This window comes from Nannobrachium achirus, assembly GCF_963921795.1.
Source record: "Nannobrachium achirus genome assembly, chromosome: 6".
NCBI classification, from domain to species: Eukaryota; Metazoa; Chordata; class Actinopteri; order Myctophiformes; family Myctophidae; genus Nannobrachium; species Nannobrachium achirus.
The window spans coordinates 6,825,816-6,846,246 of record NC_137815.1 but is presented as its reverse complement, the minus strand read 5'-3'; the positions used below and the strand labels follow the sequence as shown (position 1 = coordinate 6,846,246).

Below are 20,431 nucleotides of genomic sequence, written 5' to 3'. Positions count from 1 at the left end.
CTTTTTGCATTCAGTATGTCTCCAGCAGTACTAAAAACTCGCTCGGATGGAACGCTGGTGCCTGGGATGCACAGGTATTGTTTGGCTAGCTGAGACAGCATTGGTAGCTCTTTTTCATTTGATCTCCACCAGTTCATGGGGTTTTCAGTCAAAGGCAGTGCATCTTTCGCTCTGTACCTTGTCACTTCTTCTCTGGCCGACTCAATGGAAGACTTTCTTTGTTTAGGGACAAAGCAATCCCCCAACAGTGCATCCAAGGCCGTCTTTCGTTTTTTGGAGGGAGGATACTCATCTGGAGTTGCAAGACAAGAAACAGAAATAGAAATAAGTTTTAATATTGTCATGAATTGTCCTCATTAACACAAAACAACTCTTTCTTCCCACCTATTTTAAAAGCATACCTGTTGTCTCTTCACTGGTTCCTGCCACTGCACACTCTTCTTCTGCCTCCTGGCTTTCCCCTGGCAGCTCCTGGTCTCCCCCTTTCATGTCCTCCTGGTCCTCTCCCTCGATCTGCTGATCTCTCCCTCGCATCTCCTCCTGCTCTTCCTGCTCTTCTGGCATCTGTGTGTATATAAGAATGTGCTGTGAACTGGAAGTTGCATGCTTTCATGCCTCTAGCAAGCCTACTGCCTTAAATCAAGCTTGATTTAAGCCAAGAGGCTTGCTAGACATGTGGTATCACTCAGTTGAGTTCAACAATATATTGTTGTATTTGTTGCATTCCTAAGACAAAAGGGTTAGGGTTAGGGTGCATTTGGGTCCCGAATGCATTTGGGTCCCCATCCGGAATCAATGGGGGTAAATGACTGTAATACATTTTGTGTCTTAGGAATGAGGCAAAAAACTAAAAATATTATTGAACTCAAGTCTCCATGGTGTGAGTAATCAATAGAAAAAAGTCATTTTAGGGGTAAACTACTCCTTTAAGTGAAACACCGCACAGTGCACACACAAACTCTCAACTCAACTGAAATATCAACTAATAATAACTAATAAAATACTATTCCTTACAGCTCAATGTGAAGCAAACGGTTTTCACCCTTAGTAGTGAATGTGGTGCTAATAAGAGTAAACTTAGAATTCAATTATAATAAAGAAATGCGTACAAGAATCATGAAATGTTATCTCCCACATAATACAGATACAGTATATACAATGAACATGATAATATATAATAGGTTACTTTGTTATAATTATTACCTGATGGCCTTCTGCAGCCTTGAGAGCAATTCTGGAATAGACACCTTCTGTGTCCTCTTTGTCCAGGAAGGGCAGCTCCTTAAAACGTGGGTCCAACGCAGATGCTGTAACACACACACACACACACACACACACACACACACACACACACACACACACACACACACACACACACACACACACACACGTATTGTTAAAGCATCAATTAATATAACAACCATTGCACATGCAAATGTCAAGTTTGAATCACATACACAAATTGGTGATAACATTAACTAAACTTTAACACCACACACACACACACACACCTGTGTTCAGAGTCTCACGGATGGTATTGTAGCGGGTGGAGAGGTCATCTTTCATCACCGTCTTGATGTCCGTCACCAGGTCCGAGTCCCCCTCACAGGCTTGCAGGCGTTTCAGCAGTTTCGCATGAAGAGGAGCAATGACTGAGACAGTTGGCTGGTCTTCCTCGCACATCACTGTTGTTGCGATTTTAACTGGGCCCATCAATTTCACAATCTCCTCTGCATTGATTATTTCAGCGTCGCTCAGAGCATGGACATCCTTGGCAGCCTTGCGCAACTCCTTTGACGACAGAGCCATTGCGATGGTCTCCTGTTGTTCCAGGTAGCGGTCAAGCATGTCGTAAGAACTATTCCACCTGGTGACCACGTCCTGGGTCAGTTTATGGACATCCAGCTCCAACAGCTTTTGTTTTTCTCGTAAGACGTTGCATGCCGCAGGGCTGCGGTGGAAATAGGCAACAATTCGTCTCACTCTCCCCAGCAACAACTTAGCGGAATTCACCCCCAAATTCACCCCCAAAATATGCACCATTCTAAACAGGCCTCACGCAGTAATGCACCGATGTTTTTACCAGTATGTGCCTCGTTCAAAACTCGAGTTTGTAAAACAAAACTTTCCAGTTTCCAGTCACTATTGATGTGATGGGAGGTGATGGTCACATAGCCCTGTGTTGAGCACGACGTCCAGCCATCTGTCGTTATGGCCACACGTTCAGCTTGGGAGAGAGATTTCTGTACTTCCCATTTCACCTTCTCATACATTGCTGGAATGCATTTTTCTGAAATGTGCGGGCGGCTAGGCATGTTATACCGAGGCTCTAACGTTTCAATTAAATCACGGAAACCTGTATTTTCCACCACACAGTACGGTCTCATATCTTTACATATGAACCTGGCGATTGCTGCCGTGATTATTTTAGCTCTAGCGGAGTTGTGGCTAAACTTCTGATTAAAAAAGTTTGGGATTACGGGGGTTTTCCAGGAGCCATCTTCCGCTGCTGCTGCTGTTGTTGCTGCTGGGGGAACGACATTAATGGCAGATTTGGCACTCACTTTTTGTTCAGAATTGATTCCATGGCGTCTTTTAAGGTGCATGGAAAGATTGGTTGTGTTGCCGTTGTATCTTAGTTCAGTTCTGCAGGCGATGCAAACGACGACCGATTTATCAAGTTTGTCTTCCTTTTTACAGAATCCAAAGTGTGCCCATACTTTAGACTTAAGTTTCAACGGCTTGAATATTTTACGGTCTGCTGTTCACTCTTTAAGAGTACTTCTTTCTGCCATTATAACAGCTATCGTCCTTGCCGAGTGTTTGTTTGAGCAACGCGCTGCTGCTGCCTGGCCTGCCTGCGTGCGTGCGTGCATAAACGTAGCTTACTAGCCAAGACACATTTCCTTTGGGACCAAATAAATTAATCTTGAATCTTGATCTTGATTTTGTCACACATGTAGCATAGCACACACTCCATTCACACTTGCCAAGACACCCATAGTCACCCCACTAGTTATATTTAGATAGGGTTTATTTTTAATACATTCCTGTAAACTTGGTTCTTGTCTCTGATTCTGGAGTCTCAGGCACATTTGGCTAGTTAGTATCATTGGACCTTAACAGGGGGTATGCTGTACATTACCACTTCCACATAAACATTAACACTTTCTTAGAAAGCTATAAATCCAATTTGATGCACTTAAATCTTAAATAAAGTATTTTGCATGAAATGCCATAAAACTATTTTGGGTGGATATTTGGTTTCGGGCATTTAAGGGTTAACTCATTCCCTGCTAGGCCCGATAGTCCCGAGAATATACTAATGTCTCTCCCCGCCAGGCCCGATAGTCCCGAGAATTTCCAGTTTTTTCAACAACAAAAAAATTGGACCACAAAAAATTTAGTAGGCATGATAGCAATCGCGAAATTGCATGTTTAACCCCCATAGCAACCCCATCTTTCAAACATGGCAGCCATCTTTGTTTACATTTTAGGAAAACATAATGGCTGCTAGTTCATGAATGCCTGAACGGATTTCCATTCGGATTTTTTTGTTTGAAAGCTGTGAGCAATGTACACACACGTGGTGCATGATCTAGGCATGGACATGACAATGGGTGCGTTTCCCAAAGCGATTTTGAGTGCTCGTAAGCTCAGGTATGGTCGTAGAGACCAAAATCGTCCTTCGCAGCCAGCGCAGGCACCTGTCAATCAAGAGCAACGAGGGCTTTCAGGAAACCGGTCGTCTCGTACAATGGAATCAAATAGCGGTGATGACGGTTGAACGCACACCTCATACGAATGGCCATCGTAAGGAGAATTTTAGAAGCAAACACCTCTCCCGCAAGTTTCCCACGGATGCTGCAGACGTGTCTGTACGATGGCTTTTTTAAGGGTGCGCCGGGGCGCCCGTAAGCACCCTTCATAGAAAACTGAGCACTATATAACTAAGTATAACTACGAAAGTTTATTTAAAAAAGCTATCTAAGTCTTGTGGATGGTAGAGTAGGCTATTCTACATACATGCTATACAAAATAAACAAGTGAACTATACATTTAGACCTATATTTATATAATAAATAAATAAAACATACAAACGTGAACTATATGTTTTATGTTATGCGTGTTGCTTGCTTTGATATGTCTATAGGCTACTGAGAAATAGCGCACCACAACACACACACTTACATAAAAAAGAACAAGCTTATAGGCTGCCTCATTTGTTAAGTGGGTCCGTGGACCAGTGGGGGTCCCCTCTTCCCAGCTAAAAGGCATGCAGTGATGCGTGAAAGCGGTGAGAGAACTCAGACCATCCAGTCGGTAGTCCAACACACAAACCCTTGTGCCAACACTTCTCAGCGAGAGGCAGTTCGCTGCGCTCGCACAGTGTGCTGCACTCATCATCCTACACTCTGAGAGTTAGCCTATACATTTTTGAACCATTGGGTTCCTAACTTGCAAACTTCCAAACTAAAATATAACAGCCCTGCGCCTCTTTAGCCCCTCGTGCGTCGTGCCAACACAACACTGAGGTAAAAAGACAGGGCTGTTATATTTTAGTTTGGACGTTTGGAGTTAGGAACCTATTGGGTCCAAAATTTTACTCACAAGTTGAGAGTGTAGGATGATGATCGCCTGGCTCAGCCCACTGCTGAAATCAGGCTAGGATGATGAGGGTCCATTGGTTCATATACATAATTGTAGCCCTAAAATTATTTCAGCCAAGACGGGGCGGACATCAGCCTTTGAAACTGAACACAGCGGGCTTAATAGCATGACGAGTTGTGAGTTGGACTAATGATTGAGAGCCTCAGGTTCGACTCCCGCTTCAGCAGATCGACATAAACGATACAGAGTTCATTTTGAGAACCAATACTCTAGTCTACAATACTGTAGGCCTATAAAATAAAAAAATATATATTTTTAAGACGGGCAGTTAAATCCATTTGTGCAGTCAGTTATAAGCCTACCTACAGGCAACAGCGCTTTGCAGCTTTGCATGTTTCAAATTAAAACAAGGGGTTTGTACAGTCAGTTTAGCTGCTATTCTATAGACCTGGCCTGCTATACAAAATAAACAAGTGAACTATATATTTATATATAGTACAAAGGTGAACTATATGTTTTATGTTATGCGTGTTGCTTGCTTTGATATAGGCTACTGAGAAATAGCGCACCACAACACAAGCTCCAGCGAAGACGGAATGGACAACAGGCTTGCAGTATTAATACACAGCCTTATTAGCATGACTGGTTGCGTGTTGGACTGACATGCTAGAGCATCGGGTTTGAATCTCGCGTCCGCGGTGGCCACATAAAGATCCCCTGGGACTCCCGTGACCCCTCCTTGATGACCAATTCTCTGCTATATGGTGTCAGATAGAGACCTACAAAGTAATAGATGTTATTACATCTACATAACATGGTATGTCATAGACTTTAGAGTTTTAAATTAAAACAAGGGTTTGGTCATAGCTTTTATTATTATTGGTGGTGGTGGTGGTGGTGGTGGTGGGGGGGGGGGGGTTGTAGTGTGACTGTGTGTGGGGGGGGGGGGGGGGGGGTATGGTGTTCAGCTGGTGCACTGCTTGGTGACTGGTGAAAGGTGTGACGAAAGGTGGTGAAGTCAGAACAGCTCAATGAGAGCCTGTCTGGTCCGGAGGCCAGCTTGGTACAGTACGTCTCTGGGTTCGTGGGGGCCGGGAGGTGGTAGTGGCGGGTCCTGATCGTCATCATCCTCGTCGTCCTCCTCCTCCTCCTGCTCCACATCGGGTAGCCCAGCGCGGACAGCTATGTTGTGCAGCATGGCTGTGACAACAATGACCTGGCATGCCTTCAGGGGGGGTAGGCGCAGACCACCAGCGGAGCGGCTGAGGCAGCGGAACCTGGCTTTCCACCTGCCAAACACGCGCTCAATGTGAGTCCTGGTGGTGGTGTGGCTCTCATTGAAGGCTTCCTCCGCTGGTGTTTCTGGCTCCGGCACCGGTGTAATCAGGTAGGTGCGGAGGGGATAGCCACTGTCGCCGAGGAAAAAGCTTGCGCCATACTCTCCCCTGGCCGCTCTCTCTCCCACAGCGGAATTCTCCCACATGAAGGCATCATGGGTTGCTCCTGGCCATCTGGCGACGATGTCCCTGATCAGGCCGACGTCATCCACCACCACCTGCACATTCAGCGCTGTGAAGTGCTTCCTGCACACCCAGCACGGGTCCACCAGGACTGGGTTGCGGAGTGGAATCAGGGTGCCATCCAGCAAACCCATCACCCGAGGGATCCTAGCCATGTAGTAGAACCCCTGGTGGACTGCACGGACCTCCTCCCTGGTGGTGGGCAGCTGGATGTGCTGCCGTGCATGGCGCACAAGGATCGGTGTCACGGCTGCCACACACCGTGACACCGATGCCTTGCTCAGGGCGGTGCAATCTCCCACCATGTGGAAGATGCTCCCACATGCGTAAAAACGCAGCGCAGCCAGGACCTGCACCTCCGGACTGAGCGCGAAGTTCCGCTGAGTTGGTCTCCTAACGTGGGGGGCTACCACCTCGACGAGGCGCAGGATCTCTGCCCTAGGCAGCCTATATCTGCGTATCAGAGCACGGCCTGTCATCGTATCTAAATGACACAGGTGCTCTCTGCAAAAAGCATTCACATACGTGAGTTGACTCCGCGCACGGCGACGCCGTTGAGCGAGAATAAAGTGTCTAGCAGCCATTCTATCTCACACATGTGTGAGGGAGACGTGCCTTGATATAGACAGGCAGTCAATCACTTGATTGTTTCCTGCTGTCTCATCTGAGTGGGGGAGTGGTAGAATGTATCTATCAGAGGCGTCAATTGGGTATGGCAAGCTATGGCAGCTGCCATACCTTGGCTACACGAAAAGTACTGTAATCGTGCCTGTTGCTAAGGTATGGCAACATGACTGGTGTATTGCACGCGTGCGAGGGCGCTCGTGCAAGACACCAGTCATGTTGCCATACCTTAGCTTTTTCTGAACTGACGCCGCTGGTATCTATGATGCATGTTTTTCCTCCCCGTAGGCTAATGATCTATCTAGCTATCGCAGAGGGCGCACGTGCGCGTGCATGTGTGTGGCTGTCACTGTGTACCAATACTTTTTTATTAAAATCCACAATCTAATATTTGCAGAGAATCAGAAGTAACGGTTTACACAGTTCATGGGCACCTAAGGGTAAATAGAGCACAGTCTCCTCCACAAACTTAATATAACAGTTGAACCAGCATTTAGCAAGTTGTTTGACATGCATGCCAGTGATTTTCAGGCAGCTCATGGTCAGTTTATATATGGCCCAGGCTATATCTAAACAATTATACAAAGTTGTTATAGACATGCTGGTACTTGAATGTTTATTTGAACAGCCTGGTCCAAGACAAATCAAACACAGCCTACTTCAAGAATCTGACCTCTTTAGTGACATGTCAGCAGGTGAATTCAGGATGCTGGTATAATTAAACCATTCTGGTAACACTTAGACATTGCAGCACTGGATTCTAGATGTTCAGAATCGTGATGGTTTAAACAGAATGTACCATGGATGTTATTGGCCCCAATAAACAAGTATAACAGGAAAATAAACAAAGTAGTAACTTACTTACTACTTAAGTAGTAAGTAGTAAGTAAAACAAGCTCACTGCCACCATGCATGTGGCATCCAACATAAGCTGTTCTGATTAGGACTGGAAGAGGCTAACACCAAAGCTGGGATTCACACAAGACAGTTGAAAAGGAACCAATGTTCAGTACTTTTTATTAATACTGCAACAAAAACATGCCACAAGATAGGCAAAATCCAAATAAAAACACTGAAATACTTTAAACTGAAAAACAAAAAACAAACAAAAAAAAACAGAATCCTCCCATCACTGGGGTCCACTGGGTCCAGCATCTGCATCATCTGCAATAGAGAGGTTGATTAGTGAAATGGAACTGGATATGGTTGATTATGCATGGGAAACGTATGGACTTTATAAACTTTGTGTTTCAATTAAGAAGCCTTTGCATTTCATTTATTCAATATGGTATAGGGTAGAAAGTAGCAAGCTGTGGCTCATAGCTGGGGTCAAAGGGACATCACTGTCAGCTAGTGGTCAATATAAATCATAGCATATCACTCACAAGAATTTTAACCTCCTATAGCACAGCTTAACTATCCACCCATGTTAACACAAGGGAGTAATACATGCAGTTAACTTCAGTATTGTATGGCTATGTCAGGCTACATTTAACCTACCTTGAGCTTGGGGCAAATGCACACCCTGGATGAATTCAGCCTCTGAAAGGAGCATCATCCTCTCTGAAAGCTCCAGCTTCCTCCTTTTCAGGGCCAATAGTTCTGCCCTATGGGCCTCAGTGAGATCAATTTCTCTTTTCTTCAATGCCACAATCTCAGCCAGATGGGCCTTAATTCCCCTCAGCACCTCCATTTTCTCGGCCTCGCTCTCCAGCAGGGCCACTCCACAACTGCAGGGCTCCTCTGCTCTCACTGTTGGCGCCAGCATGGCCCTGACGGCACTCCACCTCCTGGACCGGCCTGCCCTTCTGGGTTGCCGGTGGCCACGGCCTGCCCGGGATTGCTGCCTGCCAGTGCTGGATGCTGGGGCTGGGATATCAAAGCTGCTGCTAGGGGACAGGGAGGCTGCTGTTGCTGCTGTGGCCCCTGCTGTGACCTCCCTCTGTTCTTCCTCCTCAGCAGAGGATAGCCCATCCCTCCCAGCCATATCAATCCCACCTTCAACCCCCTTCACGGCTTCTTTGCTCAAAATAGCAAGTACCTTCTCCTCATCAGGGGTGAGGACGTCAGGTGATTTTGGCCCACCACCAGTGGCCTTGGCCTCCCTTGATATTTTGCTTTTTTTCTTCCTGACCTCAAGTCCTGCCACTTTTTCCTCACCAACCACCACTGCCGCAGGCCACAGGGACTGGAGGGGGCCATCGATCTGGCTATGGCCATCCATATTTTTTTTCTATTTTCGAGGTCATTTGGCCCACTTTTCCCCCCAAACAGCCGCCCACGATTCGCTGTGATCCCCTCCAGCATGAACCCCAGCTCTTCATGGTTATATGATTTGCTCCTTTTTTTCTTCTCGGGTTGTTGGCTTTCATGTTCTTGTTCTTGTTGTTGTTCTTCTTCTTCTTCTTCTTCTGCAGGTGCAGGTCTTCTTTTGGCTTTTGACTTTGGCATTTTGTGTTCTGAATTTCTGCTCCAACCCCAGGGTTTTAAAGGCCATGGCTGTGCAATTAATTGTGATTGCTACTTGGATACACCTGTTTGCTACAAGGAAAGAGTGCATTTAGAGTAAAAGCCCACTAGAGCTGATGTAAAGTCTGTCTGTCTGTCTGTCTGTCTGTCTGTCTGTCTGTCTGTCTGTCTGTCTGTCTATCTGTCTATCCATCTATCCATCTATCCATCTATCTATCTAATTAATTGAACAAAGTGAAGTGTATGGCAGTGTTCACACCTGCTTTAAAAATATACACTTGGCCTATATATTTATATTACATAAAATAAAATAAATACAATGGTACATGTCTGTGCGCGTGCGTGCGTGTGCACACACATGAAAAAAGAACGAGGAAGTGACTGATATTTCAAAATATCCTTTGTTTTTATATGAGTGTAAAGATTTATCCTTCAGGGAGTTCCAGGGGTCTGCAAATTCTAATGCATACGCTGAAGAGCCGGTGGGGAAAGAACCCGGAGCACTTAATCCCCAGTCCAACACATATCCCGTCGTGTCACTTGAATTTGACCGTGGACTTGTCAATATAGCGCTTTGGCAGCCTGTTGGAAGTTAGGCACCAAATGAACCCTCGTCCTCATCATGGGTAGGCTATGTTATCATGTAACTCAGAGAGTGTATAGGCCTAGGCCTACTCTCTGTCTGAGTGACAGACCCGGTCCATTTGATTCATAATTGTAGCCCTATAGTTATTACAGCGAAGACGGAATAGACAACAGCGTTTATACTGCAAAGCGCAGCCTTATAGCATGACGAGTTGTGTCTTCGACTGTTAAGTAAGCGCTTCGGGTTCGATCCCCGTTCCAGCATATCGGGAGATCTATGAAAGACACCAGTGAGTATGATTTTGAGAACCGATGCACTAGTCTACAAATTAATAAATATTCAAGACGAGCAGTTGTCACATATAGAGTTTAAAATCAAAACAAGGTTTTTGTGCAGCCAGTCAGTTATAGCCTACCAGCGCTTAAAACTTGCAATTAGAGATTCAAATTAAAACAAGGGGTTTGTGCGGTCAGTTAGCCTACCAACAGCTAAAAAGTGTGTTAATTTTCAGTGTTGTAGCTTATGTTCTATTTATGGGCCGATACAATCACACAAGCCGCTGAAATTCATTTCGGAGCGCAGCTGCATGCTGACGTCCTATCAACCGAAGCCCAGAGCCATTCAAGGAGAGTTTCAGGGAGAGTTGCATCATCTCCGTTCACATGGGGCCAGAGTTGGCAGAACTCTCTAATACAAGGCTCTGGCCAGCCTACTGGCGTGCGAAGGCTGTTTTGCGAGGGGCGCTTACAAGCGCGTTTGAGAAACGCCTTAATCGTAAGGACCGCAGCCGAGCGAAGGCCCTCGTACGACCAGCGCTTTGGGAAACGCACCCATTATCAGTGAACTATGAATTACATGGAAGTCTATGGAGACAGAGGCATATGAGAGTACGAAGGTATTTGCAAATGGCGGGGTATGAGTTAATAACTAAAAGATGGAAGGCCTGAAAGAGTTAACCTTAATGCCCAAACCACAACAACTCCACCCACAATTGAGTTTTATGGCATTTCATGCAAAATACTTCATCTAAATGCATAAAGTTTGCTTTCTACAGTGTTCATCCATGAAAGTGAATATGTGGAGTGCATTAGATTTAAAAATGTTGCTGCCATTTTAAACATAGCTGTAGTAAGCAGCTGCCAAATTGTCCTTACCTTTTAACGTGGGCATGCGCACGCATCGTGCACAATCTGTGCGCGACTCATCTAGTAGACTGTAGACTCGGTGACAAGCTTTCGAATAAAAAAAACCCCATTGAAATATACATATCCGTTGCCACGCTGTATCCCTGCTTATCATATCCGCCAGTGTTTACATGAAAAAACATTGAAAAAAGCCAACTGTGCGCTATGGTAACAAGTGGACACGTTCGCGCACAAAACGCACGATATGTGCAGGGATCATAATCCAGGCGTGTAGAGACTGAATCAAAGTTTCCAAACGCAAAAATCCCATTGAAAAACGAGTGTTCCATCGCCGAGTAGCTTTCTCTTCTGTTACACTGTAAACCAACGGAGGCGGGACTATGGCCCAGGCTCAGACCGGATACGGAAAGCTAGATCCGGTCCAGACCGGAAATGACCGGATACAGTTAGGGGGGCGGGCCTAAAGAGCCAGAATCAGCGAAAATCTGCGATAATACTTTTAATCCTTTCATAATGATTAAAGCTAATTAAACTTCCGGGATCGACGGGCATGGCACCGCGGTACAGCGGGAAATCTACGGTTTCTACGGGGATCGCGCAGAATGAGTTAATATCTATGCATTTTTAAATATTAACCCTTCATGCTCAGAACAAAAACATCTTTAAACTGAGATATTGTGAAATTGTACATGCACAGAAATCAAATCAAATGCATCAGATCTGCTTTCTACTCCTTTCAGATGAATGCATATTAATAACAAAAAATGCTCAGGGGATATCCCTGGGTACCCTCTTGATTCCTTAAGAGGTGACCCTAAGCTACAAGACTCAGTACAGAAAAAAAAAAAAAAAAAAAAAAAGAATAACTTTTACTGACGAAACCACGTTAGGCCAAAAATCACCCTTTTTTCCCCGGACTTATATCTACACAATAGTGATACACGAAAGAAGAAGTATATTCAGGGTGTATGTATGGTTCATTGTTAGGTACTTCACAACAAGTTGACCAATCCAACGGGTCTGGCTGTTGATTGGGTGGGAGGTAACCTGTACTGGTGTGACGGTGACAGAAAGACCATAGAGGTGTCCAAACTAAGCGGGTCGTACAGAACAGTCTTGGTCAACACCGGCCTGGACGAGCCACGCTCCATGGCTGTGGATGTACGCTACGGGTAAGAGCACTGGAGTGACATCATGAACCTCACACTGAATGTATCAACCATCCTGTGAAACACCATGGATACAAGAACACTGAATTACATCTATAAAACTGATGACATTGCAACATATTCTCTTTTTGAACAGACAATTTAAAAGATAGTAGTATGTAAGTTGTGACTCACTGAAAGTCAATTGAGTGTGGAATACTTCCTTGTGATTGGCTGTGCTTTCTGGAGCTCCTATGAGATAATACTAATAGGCTAATACGAATTATTTGTATAGCACTTTTTGCAAAACAACACCACCACAAACCACAACAAACTGAGTGTGTCGACAAGAAAACAAAACACAGGGAGTAAAAAAACACCCAGGATTCATCAAGACATTTACGGCCATATTACGCCCATATTTTGATTTACCGGCATTTATTTAGCAGGCTATCAATTGCTGTTAGAAATGAATTATAAAGTGAATTATTAAGTCCCTCAGCGTGTTAATGTAAAACCCCTTGAATAAGGGGAAAATATGATTAATATAATGAACAGTCACTCTGGACAACGTCTTGCTTCCGTTCCATACACTGTATTAATGACCTTTTATTATTATTAATAAATGCCCATTTATATCATTGATTCAGAGCAGATTTGTACAGTAGGCCTACACATAATCTGCACTTGCTGCAAACTACCTAGAGTTATAATGTTGTAACATTGAGGTCACTGTTCACTCGGAAAAACACACATTACTGCGTCATTTAGCATCACAGGCTATGCTAGCAAACTGTAATTAGTGTTGTGTGTTTGGCCACGCAGGTCACAGGTCACATTGCATTGTAATCACAAACCTCATAAACCTACCATTGCATTATCCCAAATGGCAAAACAACACACATCCGTTCCCACCTAACCCATCAATTAGATGAATCAGAACTTTACCTTGAATAAGGGGAAAATATGATTAATATAATGAACAGTCTGGACAACGTCATGCTTCCTTTCCATACACTGTATTAATGACAGAACATAGCTATTGCTCTGTCTCTGTATTCGACTTTAGGCAAGACGAATCGATCCCTCATCCAGACCATATAAGGCACATTGGTAAACACATGGGAACATATGACTTAAGGCCCTCTTACATCTAACAACTTTGAAAAGATTTTGGAAAGATTTGGAAAGATCTACGCGTTGCATCGCAGTATTGCAGTATTGATACTTTTACTTAAGTAACATGTGAGTACTTTTTCCATCACTGCATCTGCATGCACACACACCGAGCTCCGCCCTCCTCCCTCAGCCCTCTCCTCTCCTCTCTTCTCCATAGCCAGCGCAGATTGATCCTATCAACTTATTATCAACTTCTTATGTTTGGAATAATGTATTATTATGACACGCGTTGAAATAAAGGGCTGTCATAGCCGCACCAACAGCTACTAGTGGCGAGTCGGCCAGTCTGGCAGCTCAGCGTCTTGGGGAATGAATGGCTTTTGTTTTGGCTCAAAGCGTTCTGTTTTGGTTGTTACGTCATTGGACTCATTCAGACTCAGCCCCGATTTGTGAAAATATCAAACCAGTTTGATATTCTCGTAACAGAATATGGATCTGAAGTCGGGGTAAAAATCGAGTCGGACCACTACCTCACATTTAACGACTGAGTAACGACTAAATCACGGGAGCGCGCCGCGACTCGGCTCGATTTTATTTATGTATCCACTAGTACTGTACAGTACTGTATGTGTGATTAGTTGTGAATAGTGACACTGACACAGTGTCTCCCTTACAGATACTTGTACTGGTCAGACATAAGTGACAACAACCCCCACATAGAGAGGATGGGGATGGACGGCACCAACAGGACAGTCATCGTGAAGGATAAGATCTCCAATCCCCTCGGCCTGACGTTAGACTACATCAACGATCACATCTACTGGACCAACGAGAAGAAATACATTGAGTTTGCCAACCTGGATGGAACCAACAGACACAAAGGTCAAATGCACACGCGCACCCACGCACCCACGCACGCACGCACGCACGCACGCACGCACACACACACACACACACACACACTTAGCTTTAAGCTTTAACCTTCCTTTTTTATTTCTAATTGTTAATCTAGTTCATCTGGTTTAAATCATTATTTTACTTTAAGCAATAAAGCAGTGAGAACATCATTTACTTTTATATACATAGCATATGCATGTCAACTATTGTCATAAAACACTTTATAATAATTTGTTCATTCATTTTATAATATTGTGAATCTTTTGGTTTTGTAGTTGTGAGTCAGGACAACATCAGGTTTATTACTTTGTTTGAGGATCACATCTACTGGACAGACAAGAAGACCAAATCCATCTACAGAGCCAACAAGGCTCAAGGAATCACCAAGATCAGTCTCATCAGCAACCTGAACATACCATCTGGCATCCACATTTACCACCCTTATCGACAACCTGAGGGTCTGTACAACCTAACCTACTGTATACTGTAAACACTCTCATTATTACTCTACATGCTGTGTTATTACTTTAATTTATTTTATACGTTGTATCATTTTAAACAACCTTTTGTCCCTATTCTGGCCATGTCATTAAACACATACACTTTATTGTATATATATATATATATATATATATATATATATATATATATATATATACAGTTTACAGTTTACAGTTTAGGCATTTAGCAGACGCTTTTAATCCAAAGCGACTTACAATCAGCAGATAACATCACAATAATAAACAAGATAATATGTCAGTACATCAATAACAATATAACAAATGCAAAAGGATATCTATCTAGAAAAACACCATATAATCAAAGTTCTAAAAAAAATAAAAAACAAAACAAATGCTAACTAGCTTCATGTATTCATTGATTTTTCTGTAGTGCTAAGGGTTTAGGTGGAGTCTGAAAAGGTGAGTCTTCAGTCCACGGCGAAAGCTAGCGAGTGAGTCCGTTGTTCTAAGTGCGACAGGGAGTTTATTCCACAACTTGGGGGCCAGGAGGGCAAACTGTCTCGGACGAGTGGATTTTTGCCCTGGAGTTTTTAGCGAGGGTTCTGTCAGCATCCCTGTGTTGGCTGATCTAAGTGACCGGGTGGGGGTGTAGGGGTTGATCAGCTTCTGGAGGTATGGAGGAGCCATACCTTTGGCTGCTTTGAAGGTCAGCATCAGTGTTTTGTATTCAGTGCGGGCCGCAACCGGGAGCCAGTGGAGGCTGCGGAGAAGGGGAGAGACATGTGAGAACTTAGGCTGGTTGAAGACCAGTCGTGCCGCGGCATTTTGGATCAGTTGGAGAGGTTTAAGTGCACATGCCGGGAGACCAGTGAGAAGAGAGTTACAATAGTCAAGCTTTGATATGACAGATGTCTGAATGAGGAGCTGGGCTGCCTCCTGGGTGAGGAAGGGTATATATATATATATATATATATATATATATATATATATTTTTTTTTTTCTTTTTTTTTTTTTTTTTTTTCAGCGACAATAGTGAAACAAGTGAAACTAGCTGATCTATACAACAAGTTCACATTGCGATGATTTGTGAACTTGTCTATCGCCTATTTTTGCTATGAACACTGTTGTGCCTCATGATTTTGACTTTGACCCATTGTTATGGCTTGTGACAAAATGTTGTATTAACACCATTGTGACATAGGTGTTTGTTCTCATATTCATTCATTACATGTGTGCATGTTTTCTCCACCCTGCAGTTTCTGGTCATCCATGTCAGACCAACAATGGAGGCTGCAGTCAACTGTGTCTGCTCTCACCTGGAGGAGGCTACAAGTGTGAGCAGTATATGGCCATCTGCACTGCCAGCCAGGTGATTCAACTCAGTTGCATGCTGCTGACACTGTTACACTGTATGGCATTATAAAAGGGACCTATTTTTGAAAATAGTAACATTACTTGATACATTACTGATTTTTAACATAATCCTCTGTCTCCCCCTTCAGTTTGTTTGTCAGAACTACAAGTGCATTCCACTGTCATGGAAATGTGACTCAGTAGATGACTGTGGGGACCGGTCAGATGAACCCAAAGATTGTTGTGAGTAGAGACTGAAACATTACTTATTTATGCTTTATTATTACTGTGGACTGGTGTGTTATTGTATGGGTAGGGCGGGTCATACTTTTTTTTGGGAAAATGTCTATTTTATGTGTTTTTTGATTGGGGAATTCAAATATGACATTATTATGTCATATTTGAATTTATTTTTTTTTTTATTATTATTTTTGTGATAGGACAACTCTAACCTACATAAATTTGCATTTTTAAATTGCTAATTGTACCAGTTCTATCTAATTTATAAGATATTAAAATCGAAATGAAATCTTAACATGTGGGGTGTCTAAACCATGTGTTTCTTGATGGGGAATTCAAATATGGAATTCTGTTTTGGATAGAACAACTCTAACCTGCCTAATTTTCAACTTTAAAAGGGGAGAAATGTGCAATTTTGACCTTGTTTTAGGATATTATAAGGAAAATGATTTATAATGACAAAGCCAAATCAAATGTACATATTTATTAACCATTTAAGAGCATAACAGTGAATACAATTATTGATATCAAATATCACTTCCTGAATGTTGCTAAGTTGAAAAAGTCCTGCTTTGGTCAGCCTTGGACATCAGCCTCCTGCTGGTCTCCTGATCCCTGATACCTCCATCCCTCTTTTCCTGGGAGAAGAACAGTATCTGGAGGAAGCTTCAGTCACCATTTTGACAACCCTCTCAATACTTTGGGTGTGGCATGGCCAGTGGGGTACCTCCATGGGGGTGTTGATAACGTTCTTCAACTCTGAGGTGTTTATTGTACAGGTGAGAGGTGGCTCTGACACATCTTCTGACCAGCTAATCATTTCAGCAATGCTGGAAGCATCATCATTGATCTCAAGTGTCTTTCTGAGTCTCCTTCTCCCCTGACTGTCCACCCCCTCAATCATCTCCTTCTGATCATTGGAGCACAGCAGTGTTTGGAGAATGGCTTCACTTCAATGACTTTGGCGGGCTGCTCAATCAGTGGAGGGCTAAAGATTGGGGTGAATTCTGATTGATATCCAACTCTGTAGCTCAATTAAGGAGCTTTCCTATTGGTCCAGAAAATGCGTTGTCTGACAGAGTAGGACCATCGAGGTCAACAATGAGCCAGCGGAGGGGAAGTTCACCAGTGTGTAGCTATAGGTTGCACACCAACCAGACCAGCTCCAACATTTGTTGAGTCCCCTCCAATGGTCCTTAAGGTCTTATCAAAACCCCTCTCAGCCATGCAAAAATGCCCTTGGCAATTTGCTCTGCATGTGGCTCCTCTTTCGTCCCTTTTTCTGGGGTAAAATGGAACAGATAGTGGCTGCCAGGCTCCCTGGCAATGCTGTAGTGATGCCAGTGAGCCTGGCAGCAACTACTCCTCAGTAAGAAGCAGAAAGACACCTGAGATCAATGATGATGCTTCCAGCATTGCTGAAATGATTAGCTGGTCAGAAGATGTGTCAGAGCCACCTCTCACCTGCACAAAAAACACCTCAGAGTTGAAGAACGTTATCAACACCCCCATGGAGGTACCCCACTGGCCATGCCACACCCAAAGTATTGAGAGGGTTGTCAAAATGGTGACTGAAGCTTCCTCCAGATACTGTTCTTCTCCCAGGAAAAGAGGGATGGAGGTATCAGGGATCAGGAGACCAGCAAGAGGCTGATGTCCAAGGCTGACCAAAGCAGGACTTGTGCAACTTAGCAACATTCAGGAAGTGATATTTGATATCAATAATTGTATTCACTGTTATGCACTTAAATGGTTAGTAAATATGTACATTTGATTTGGCTTTGTCATTATAAATCATTTTCCTTATAATATCCTAAAACGAGGTCAAAATCGCACATTTCTCCCCTTTTAAAGTTGAAAATTAGGCAGGTTAGAGTTGTTCTATCCAAAACAGAATTCCATATTTGAATTCCCCATCAAGAAACACATAGTTTAGACACCCCACATGTTAAGATTTCATTTGGATTTTAATATCTTATAAATGAGATAGAACTGGTACAAAAATACAAATTGATGTAGGTTAAGAGTTGTCCTATCACAAAAATAATGTCATATTTGAATTCCCCATCAAAAAACACATAAAATAGACACCTAATATTTTAGATTTTCAAAAAAAAAAAAAAAAAAGTATGACCCGCCCTATTGTATGGGGCAGTTCTCCATTCCTACCCACTGCCATTCCTACTGAGGTTAGGGTTAGGATTAGGGTTTGGTTTAGGTGGTCACTGCCTCCGTAGGAATGGCAGTGCGTAGGAATGGAAATGTGTACCCGTTATTATATGTGTGGTGCATCATGGTACACAGACACAGCTTAGTATGGAGTCTAATATAATGGAAAAGTATTAGCCAACATCTAATAATAATGAACCCTTATGTTCTGTTCGGGTAATTTTTACCAGTTTTTTTAAAAATCATTTGAAAAAAAAAAAAAAAAAAAAAAAAAACGTCACCTCACTGGCCTTAAAGATTGTTCTGTGATTAACATGTAAAAAATGCACTACACCAATGATCAGTAAAATGCCTTTCTCTTTCAGTGTTTAATATGATATAGCAAAACATAAATGCAAACATGTACCATACATATCATATGAATTGTTTGGAATTGAGACCAAGTCAATGTATGATGATGATGATGATGATGATGATGATGATGATGATTTGTTGTTGTTTTGAAACCAAAATGATCTGCGAACAGAACCAAGGTGAAGTGAATCCGAACAGAATTTAAGGGTTAAGGGTTAAATGCAGGCTGAGATTATGGGACTCAAGTGGGCTTGTATGCAGGTTCCACATGGGCCCCACCTGCGTTTGCCCATATGGGCTTGAAGTGGGTTCTGACTGGGCCTTAGGCAGGCTCCAACTGGATGATTTATGTGAGACCTGCGTGTAGTCCATATGAATGGATACATTCAGGTCTGCAGGTTCAACTGTAAATGACTGCAATTCATTCAAATAGGCTATTCTGTCTGTATTCTCATGTGTGACAGTAGTTAGAGGCAGAGCAGATCAAAGTAGTTTTTCAGTAGATTCTGGACAGTCCAGTTGAAAATGACCAGGACAAACTGTGTGTGTGTGTGTGTGTGTGTGTGTGTGTGTGTGTGTGTGTGTGTGTGTGTGTGTGTGTGTGTGTGTGTGTGTGTGTGTGCGTGTGCGTGCGTGCGTGCGTGCTAGTGATGCGCGGATAGGCTTTTGAAGTCATCCGAATCCATCCGCGCAAATTAATTATCCGCCCATTATCCAACCGCATTAATTATATCATCCAATTTATAAATCCGCATCCATCCTCATCCGCAACTTCAAAAGTATTATTATTATTATTACCCTTATTATTAGGCTAATATTTTCTGGTAGGCTATTCCCTGCACATTGCCTCATGAAAAATGATGGTTAGGCCTACTTTACAAATTATACAAAATAACACACACTAACACAGACACAAGCATACCTAGATTTAGCTTTTTATTGATAGATATATTAGGCCATAATTTATTTCCTGCATTATTTCATCCGCGGATATCCGAAATTAATTAATAATTATATTTGATTGATCCAAATCCGACTGCACCGCGGATCACCGCGGTCCACCGCGGCTAAAACCGCTATCCGCGCATCTCTAGTGCGTGCGTGCGTGCGTGCGTGCGTGCGTGTGCGCGCGCATTTAGTATTTAAGTGTGCCTGCCATGCAATGGCAAAACACTTATTGTAATCCGCCATACTTAATTAATGATAATAATAATAATGATCCCACAAATTTGGTGCGCTAATAACTGCCGCACAATTTACGCCACCGCCGCAATATATACATCAAAACGTGCGGCTCGGCCGGGAATGGTGTGCTATTACTTTTCTAAGAGAAAAGTTGTATCGTTTAATTGATATTAATTTATTAATGAATTAATTTTACCCATTGACTTATAATGGGAATCGCAAAAACTCACATTCAATATTTTTTTTCTCGCAAACCATAGGGGCTACAGTTTCAAAACTTGGAGAGGAGATTTATAATGATATCAAGGATTAAATAAAAAATAATTTCGTCAGTTGGCCTCATGGTGGCGCTATAACAGTCCACTTTACCTTTCGGCCTGTAACTCTTGAACCGTGGGTCGGAAAATTTAAATTCCTTTTTCCCTGGATTCCTTGGGTCATGACGCATCTCCTCATATAGGCCACGCCCATTTGCGTCAGGATAGATTTTCCGACATTTTGAATTTTCTTCAAAACACACTTTTTGCTCCTTTTCCTACATATTTTCTCC

General features: G+C 43.1%; 1 protein-coding gene across 1 annotated transcript; it reads right to left on the bottom strand.

The window, feature by feature from the left end:
* Positions 1-5,629: 5,629 nt before the first annotated feature.
* Positions 5,630-6,610, bottom strand: LOC308286801 (putative nuclease HARBI1; the record flags this gene model as incomplete). The annotated part of the gene is made up of 1 exon (XM_080727925.1): positions 5,630-6,610. The coding sequence occupies one exon, from the start codon at positions 6,608-6,610 to the stop codon at positions 5,630-5,632; it is 981 nt and encodes a 326-aa protein (XP_080584051.1).
* Between the last annotated feature and the right edge of the window lie 13,821 nt (positions 6,611-20,431).